Here is a 7,841-nt window from a genome sequence, read left to right as displayed (position 1 = left end):
TGTGTGTGTGTGTGTGTGTGTGTGTGTGTGTGTGTGTGTGTGTGTGTGTGTGTGTGTGTGTGTGTGTGTGTGTAGCCGCTAACGTAGGTCGGTCTTTCTGACGTAATGTCCAATCAAAGAACATGACTTAATAATTGTATTCGGTTTGTTTATTGTACGGCCATAAAAAAAAAAAACTCCTCTTGCCTTACAAGATGCAATCTGCATGATGCAAGATTGTTGGAAAACTGGACAATAGATAGCGGCCCGTAACACTGATAACACGCAGGTGCGCGGAAAATATGAATTGCACCTCCACACACAGTAACCATCAGCGACAGAGTGATAGGCAATTCACATACAGTACATCCTTTGCAACACTAAGGTGTGTGATAGAGAATACGTTCGTCCCAGATCAGGGCTGTCACTATCACGAAACTTAAGTTGACCAAAAATAAATAATAAAGAAAAATGTTGGCATACAGCTGTGCTGTGCTGTTTGGCTTTACTTAGACCTAAGTTGTTGTGTTGCAGCCTCGGAGCACTGTAAGCCGTGCTCTAGTGTGGCTTTATTTTACACTGAAAAAGCCTTTTAAAACTGCAACCCACAATCCAAATAAAACGTCCTTATTTGTGAAAATAGGCATGTGACCTGTTTCAACTCCACCCCTTAAAGAATCGGAATCAAGAATCCATAAGAACCATATTGAAATTTGTAATCAGAACAGTTAAAATCCAAACAATGCCCAACCCTAGGCCCATGTCGACTAACCCGCTTCACTTTCCCAGCAGATGGAAAGCAAAACACGGGAACCTTACGTGGCTCTTGAGGAGCTGTAGTGTTTGTACTTTTCTTTGAGCTGTCAAACATGCTGCTCCACCCGTAGAGGAGATTTTCCACCTTAAATCAGGAGATGCGTTATCTCCTCCTCCTCTGTCATTATCAGCCAAGCTCTCCTTTTGTTTTATGTTTTGTTTTCCTGACATTGCCTTGTGCTCCGGTAAACAATACCCAATCTACTTATGGAATCCAACGATTATGCAAGAATGATCGCAGTCTGCTCCAATAACCGCTATTATGTAATAACTGTGACAAGCCTAACCCAGAAAGGTGTGTTTTTAAGTTATTTTGACATGTTTTACCTTTAGTTCTAGCAGGGATTTCTAATTTAACTGCTTTGGCCCCATTCTGCCCTTTTCATTGAGTGACTTAAGTTGTAGACCATTTGTGTACTGTAGGAAGTGCTATCAGTTACAAGCTGACATAAATTATGCATCAATTACATTTCTTGACCGTAAACATTTTTATCCCCCCCAGGTTTGTGCCATACATTGGAATTGTCACCATTCTCATGAATGACTACCCCAAGTTCAAAGTAAGTTGGTCGACCCATCACACCAATCTCAGTAACATGATTTGCTTAGTTTTAAAGCTTAGAAATGTTGCATGACCATCTAATTTGTGACCTGTCCGGTGTTTTCATTCTACAGTACGCTGTTCTCTTCCTGCTGGGTCTCTTTGTGCTGGTCCATCGGGAGTGAGTTACCCAAACTTCAGGACTCAAGAAGGTTAAACTACGTCCAGGAAACCTCAGTCATGCCTTTCAAAACCGAATTAAGTTAGACTTTGTCAAACCCAACAAGCTTTTTTGTACCATTTGTTTGAACATTTTGTAGAAATGTGGATATGGTGTTTACATTTGAAAAATCCAAGCTTTAAAAATATTTTTGTGAGCAAACTTGGCTAGATTTACTTTGAAAGTTGATCTTTATTTGTGTTTCTCAGAATGTGAAACACCATTCATCAAGATACAATTAAATCTTGTTTCTTTTCTGTTGAATCATTGTCTTTGACAAAGATATGTGAAGTATTTTATGACAACTGACTATGAATGACATTAAATATGAAATCTGGTTACCATCCACTATGGATTATTTTAACTCTCTCATTTAGCTTTGGCCCGTGCTTTACATAAACAGCTCCTTCAGAGGATGTCGACCCTGCAGTGGTGGAATTAAAAACGTTTTTCTTGGGCGATGGAGCAATTGTGTTCAGGAAATGTCAAAGACATATCACAAATTAGCTGTTTATTGTCTCTACATCTGCTTTTACTACTACAAAATCAAGTAAATTCACGTAAAACAAGTAATGTCTTATTTTAGAGAGTAAAAAGCAATATCTCTTGTGAAAAACTCAGTGATAACTCAGGCTATCTTGGTTGATCTAATCTGTGAACATGGTGAGAGATATGCTGTGATGGCCAAACAGTCTTCTAATTAGACTGACATTCAGCTATGCAGAATGTTTAAAATCACAAGTGTGTGTGTGTGTGTGAGAGAGAGAGAGAGAATGTCAAAGGTTATGAAAAGAGCAAGTTACAAACTGCAGCTCCTCCACTAAACTTGCAACTTTAGCACCCTGAAGTGACAAGGGGCCCGTCTGTCTTATCAGCTCTAAATTAACAGTGAGGACCAGCAGGTTCTCTTGTCCTCAGAGGACTGATGGTGATCACAGCAGCATGCTGCAACTGGCCAAATGTCACGATGTTCATGTAAAGGACATGGCCCTGAGAGCGGGAGGGGGTTAAGGTGCCTGTGCAGGAAATTACTGTGTTGCTTTAGAAGGAAGCATGAACTATCATTGCCTCCAACATGTTGTGGATCTGGCCACAAGAAAACAGTAGACAGTGCCCACCCTCCAAGAAATGATTTCAGTGTGTATGAAGCTCATATTAATGGTTGCGATATACTGTATGCTGTGGCATATAATATTGGATTGGTTGAACTGTAAGAGCATGATGCATTTATTTGAGGGGATTTCCTAAATCTAATGTTTGTGCAACCACCCGAAGCCCCCAAAACGTCTAAACATAAGTTCAGCCTTTAGGAGAATGTAAAAATCCAACCTCAATGAATCAATACACACAGAACATTTACCCACTGGTATGTGGCTGCTCGTGTAATTGATGATAATTGATTTCTGTTTCTCAACAAACATTCCATCTTCGGTGAGTTGTGTCTAAATCGGATGGTGCGTAAAATACGCACAGCCAGAGGCGCGGCCCAATGAAACCTTGGCAATAACTACCCTGAGAACATTTCGATTTATGATGATGGCTGTAGACGCAACAAAAGCAGAGCCCGCCCCGCACAGGAGATCCAATAAAAGTAGGATGAGTCTGAGCAATTCACGACCAACAGGAGACACTTGGACATTTGCACCCTGGAGGACAGCTCGCCACTCCGCGTTGAGATGAAAGGGGTTACGCTGAATAATGTTTGCCAGTGTGGCTTATTTGCTTATCTTGTTTTATTTTCTTTCATGTCTTTTACCGCCGCAGTCAGTTTTGACCTGACTGAGCTTAGGAATAAAGTTGCAAAAATTAAAGTGAATCCAAGAGGCAATCTTTGGGCTACAGGTAAGAACCATTTTTCTATCTAACAGCTATGGACCCATCTGTCATGTTTGCATTGGATGGAATCTAAAGAATCTGACATATACTTTTCTCATTGGCTATATTAAATTTCTTTTTACATGATCACATTTTCTGCCTCTATGATGTTGATTTTGTCGTGTCCCTAAAAGGGATTTTCTCTCCTCCAGGTCTCACATAACTGAAGTCTACTAACAAGCATTGTCTTTGATTTGGCAGGACATTTCATGGGCAAGAAAAGTGTGATGGACACCCCCATGCTGCCTTCAGCTGAGGGGCAGGGCGCTGATGCGTTGCAGGACACTGCGGGGCAGAGCGCTCTCGTGGAGCTTTTCCAAGAGTTACTGAGGGTGGCGTTACAAGCGCAGTTGGATACACTAGAGAGCCGCACGAAAACTCAGGTGAGCATCATTTAACTCCAAACGTTTTTTTTGCGCACAAACATGACTGAGATTCTGACATTTAATGATATGTTATGATCTCTCTTTCAGGAGACGGACATGTTGATGAAGATTTTAGAAAGCTACATCCAACGCAGAAAGTGATACAGAGGATGTCTGGCACGCTTGGACACGGATGCGGGGTCATCTGGCCTCATGGGTTCAAATAAATACATTAGACGCAGTCTACGGTCTCCTGCTCATCATGATTGTGATTTACTGTAACTGTCATACTGCTCATGTGCCATTTGCAATACACGTACTTTTTTTTTCTTCTATTTATCTTGGTGATACTATTTCACATTGTCTTGTAGTTTAAAGTTATTTATACTAAATAAAATAATTATTTGCACTGCTGTGATTGATCTGCGGCAGATACATTATGATAAATTGATGGGTCACGTTTTGATTGACTGAAATTCTGTATGTAAACTATGCAGGCTTCCTCTCTTTGTTTCTGAGTGCAGACAATGGAGAATATAGAAAGGACGTTATTGAAAATGCCAATGTATAAACGCCTGAGAAAAGTATGACTCATTGAGGCCTCAAAACCTAAAGTAGGCCTTGACTCATGTCTGTAAATGAACAAAGACATTTTTTAGTAGTTATAGCTTTATGTTGGTCTTGGCTTTACAAAACTTAGTTTGCCCGCTTCTGTTTTCCCCACAGAGGTGTGGTACATGGGACTTCACGGCCTTTATTTATAGGCCCACCACTAAAATCTGATTGTTCAGCATGAGTAAGATTTTCTCCCTTTTGTAGGCATTTTCACTAAAATAACACTTATATAAAACCAAATGTAGGCAGCTTATATGAATCACACTTTCTAGTTTTCTGAATATTTCAAAAATTAAATCAATATTATCTTTTATACTTTTCCTGTCCTTGCATAAAGGGATGATCTGTTCTCTCAATAAATAGTAGGGAGGGGAGATGGCCCATTCTTTGCCTTGGGCTGATCCATTGTAGACAGCAGGCTATTTCAATATCTCTCCCACATTACCATGTCTGTTTCACATCACTTTCGAGGTGAATATGCTCTGTATTCAGAGTGGTGGTAGAAAACATAGACTATATAATCCCTAGTATAGGTGTGAGAGATGAGAGTTGTGTATTGTAGATTTCTGGTTAACTCCACAATATTGGCTTACGCAGTGAGAACCTAAAAACAAATGCAGTCTAATAACAGTCCTGCAATTAATCCTACCTTCATGAAGGTTTGAATGTTGAAACAGTTAATTTTTGGTCAGTTTGGCAACAACAGTATGCAGTGCTGTTGAATTTCGTCATACTACAAGGTCTTCCCAATGTTTTTTTATCCCTTTCACCCTAAACACAAATTTTAAGATACCATTATTTTGCCAACAACAGCTCTGAAATTCTGTAACTTCCAGGTGCAGAAAGTTGTAAGTAGGTTAGTAGACTAGAACATTGAGTACAATGTAATACAAGAAGCCTTCTCAGTAGGTTACAGGAAGTCTATGTCCCTTAAGAAAAGCTTTCAAACATGCAAGCTTTGTTGAGGAGAGTTGCAAACTGTCCCTTGTCATTTCACAAATACAACATTGTATTTTCTAATAATGAGTCAGCCATAGCATGTAATTTTACTGATATACACAATATGTGTGAGTCTATTTATATATTGAGATAAATTCATCTTCCAATGCAAATATTCTTTTATTAGCTATGCTTGAAATGTCTGACAACTGTTGCACAGCGTAGCTCAACGTGTTGATTGATACAATACTTATTAAACTGTGTGTATGTGTGTGTGTGTGTGTGTGTGTGTGTGTGTGTGTGTGTGTGTGTGGTTGGGTGGGCGGTGAATGAGTAAATTGGATTTAAAATTGCAGATCCAAACACGTTGTAGACGGTAAGTCTTTAAGAAGGTAATGTCTCGAAACAATCTGAGAGTGTCACACATCTCCCCTGACACATGCTTCCTCAGTCACGGGGGAATGAGAGATTCAGTTTAGCATCTCTCTGTGCTCTGTGAATACTTTGAAACTAAACGCTTCATTCATTTTTTATGTTCAGATTTATCCAGTAATCCCTCTTTCTATCCACATACACAAATAAACAGCTAAGTGTCTCTAAATTGCCGGTGGAGTTGATGCTTGCCAAAGATAAAAGACCATTTTAAATTAAACATTTCGGGAAAAGAAAATGTTATTCTTGCACAGATATGATTTAATCATTCAGTTCTCTTGCTGGTTGAAGTAAATTATTATAATGTATTCCCTATGAATATATCTGTATCAATAGCAGGAGAAAAGCTAGGAGGAGTTAGTTAGTAGGAATTACATTTTTTGAAGCAAGTGAGGTGTGGATTCCACACAACTTCATATCAAAATGTTGCCCCTAATACTTCACAAATTTATACATTAAATTGTATCCATCAACAATATTTATGGATGATTATGGAAACTTTCTTTTCTTTCTGTTTCTCTGTTAGAAAAATATTTTTAAGGGAAAAGTTCATGTTGCTTAAATACTCAGTAAAGTGGGAAATAAGTGTAGGTTATGTATGAAAGCTACTGGGGGAAATGGCTAAAGAATTCCAATCAGCATTTAACAATACAGCAGAGGACAATAACTAATTACTAGATTATATTCAACACGGGGAATCAGTCACATCTAATACTGATGTTCAGTGAAAGCATTATGCAGTCACCACACATTAAACAGCTTATATACTGTATTTCCTCATCTTGAAAAGGTTAAACGGGAATTTTTCTTACTGATATTTTCCTTTTCTTTTAACAGAAAGACAAATATTGGCAATTTTAATTGTATTGTATTGAAATAACTGAAATATCATCCAAATCATGGCCACCACTGCTGCTCAGTAAGTGATCAGTACGTTTTTGAGCATGTTTAAACCTTGTGTTGTCTTCCTTCAACCATGAAAATCAAATGTAACAATATATTTGACTAAATACCTTAATATCGATGCCGCAATGATATTGTAGTTTTGACTATTGACATTTTTGTCACTTTTTCAATGCTATGGATCCTTTTTTATGTTTGTTTTTGTTTTTTTCGAAGTTATTTGATATTTCCAATGTTGACATTTTCAGCTTATTTTGAAGGCCCATTTTTTGTGATGAAAAAACTGAAAATGGGACAAATCTGACCCAAGGACAACATAAGCTTTTTTTTTTTAAACAGCCACATGATTTACAGCTCTTTTTTATGAGGGTGTTTCTTGGACAGGTTTGTCTTTCTCTAATTCAATTTGTTGCTTGGAAATGTGTTATGTCATGTGAGAACATTTTAATTTGACAAAGCATAAACAGTGAAATTACTCTGTAATTTATCACATTATCTTAACAGACACTGTTTATAGTGTATCTTCCAAAGGACTGTGAATCCATGTAAAACTGTAACGCGGTCACTGACTCATTTTCAGTGGAAGGTACAAGTTGTAAGCAAATGACCTAAAGTCTATGCTAAATACTTTGTGTACCTTGTCTCTGCCTTTCTGCATACCAGCTGGTTTTGTTGTTTTATATTGTTCTATTTAAATAATGACTCAATTTATAAACAACAGGAAACGTGTTGCATAATTCACAATGCGGATGCATGTTGTGTCAACACCAGTAGCCTTGGCTTCTACTTGTATTTGTAAGTGTTCAGTTTGAACACCAAAACCAGACAGAGACATATGTTGTGAGCTTTAACTCAATAAGAACAAGGCTTTGGGCACGCGTCGATCATTATTGATTCAGTGCCCCGAAGGTGCTAATTTTCAATTGAGTAATCTATCTTGCACTCATGCCCATCATTAGGAATTGACAGGAGGATAACTTTCCAAATTGGGACCCTCATCCACACCCACTCCAGCACCATAGACCTTTGCACGGGCCGCCTGAGCGACCAGGACTTTCACAGGTCTTGTAGATTTACAGAAGTACAGAATGCAGGGCCATGGGACTGTGTTGTTGCAGTGCATATTTTATTATTTAATTCAAGACAGAACATCTGA

General features: G+C 38.5%; 2 protein-coding genes across 2 annotated transcripts in view; both read left to right on the top strand.

Moving 5' to 3' along the window:
- sec11a (SEC11 homolog A, signal peptidase complex subunit) overlaps positions 1-2,116 on the top strand; it is a 6,487-nt gene extending 4,371 nt beyond the window's left edge. Inside the window, exons 5-6 of the mRNA XM_034875740.1 lie at positions 1,298-1,355; positions 1,471-2,116. Of these exons, the coding sequence (XP_034731631.1) occupies positions 1,298-1,355; positions 1,471-1,521 (109 nt within the window). The 3' untranslated portion in view covers positions 1,522-2,116. The remainder of the gene's footprint in view (positions 1-1,297; positions 1,356-1,470) is intronic.
- A 1,066-nt stretch (positions 2,117-3,182) lies between these two features.
- nmbb (neuromedin Bb) lies at positions 3,183-4,205 on the top strand. The gene is made up of 3 exons (XM_034875752.1): positions 3,183-3,398; positions 3,633-3,814; positions 3,905-4,205. The coding sequence occupies exons 1-3, from the start codon at positions 3,233-3,235 to the stop codon at positions 3,956-3,958; spliced, it is 402 nt and encodes a 133-aa protein (XP_034731643.1). The 5' UTR covers positions 3,183-3,232; the 3' UTR covers positions 3,959-4,205.
- The last annotated feature ends 3,636 nt before the right edge of the window (positions 4,206-7,841 follow it).

The sequence above is a fragment of the Etheostoma cragini genome, chromosome 1 (assembly GCF_013103735.1).
Source record: "Etheostoma cragini isolate CJK2018 chromosome 1, CSU_Ecrag_1.0, whole genome shotgun sequence".
Taxonomy (NCBI): Eukaryota; Metazoa; Chordata; class Actinopteri; order Perciformes; family Percidae; genus Etheostoma; species Etheostoma cragini.
The sequence above is the reverse complement of the archived record's forward strand: the minus strand, read 5'-3'. Positions and strand labels throughout refer to the sequence as shown.

Coding starts and splice junctions, on each gene's coding strand:
- nmbb (XM_034875752.1), top strand. CDS start 3,233: ATGAAAGGGGTTACGCTGAATAATGTTTGCCAGTGTGGCTTATTTGCT. Junction 3,399..3,632: donor AGGCAATCTTTGGGCTACAG/GTAAGAACCATT, acceptor TTGATTTGGCAG/GACATTTCATGGGCAAGAAA. Junction 3,815..3,904: donor AGAGCCGCACGAAAACTCAG/GTGAGCATCATT, acceptor TCTCTCTTTCAG/GAGACGGACATGTTGATGAA.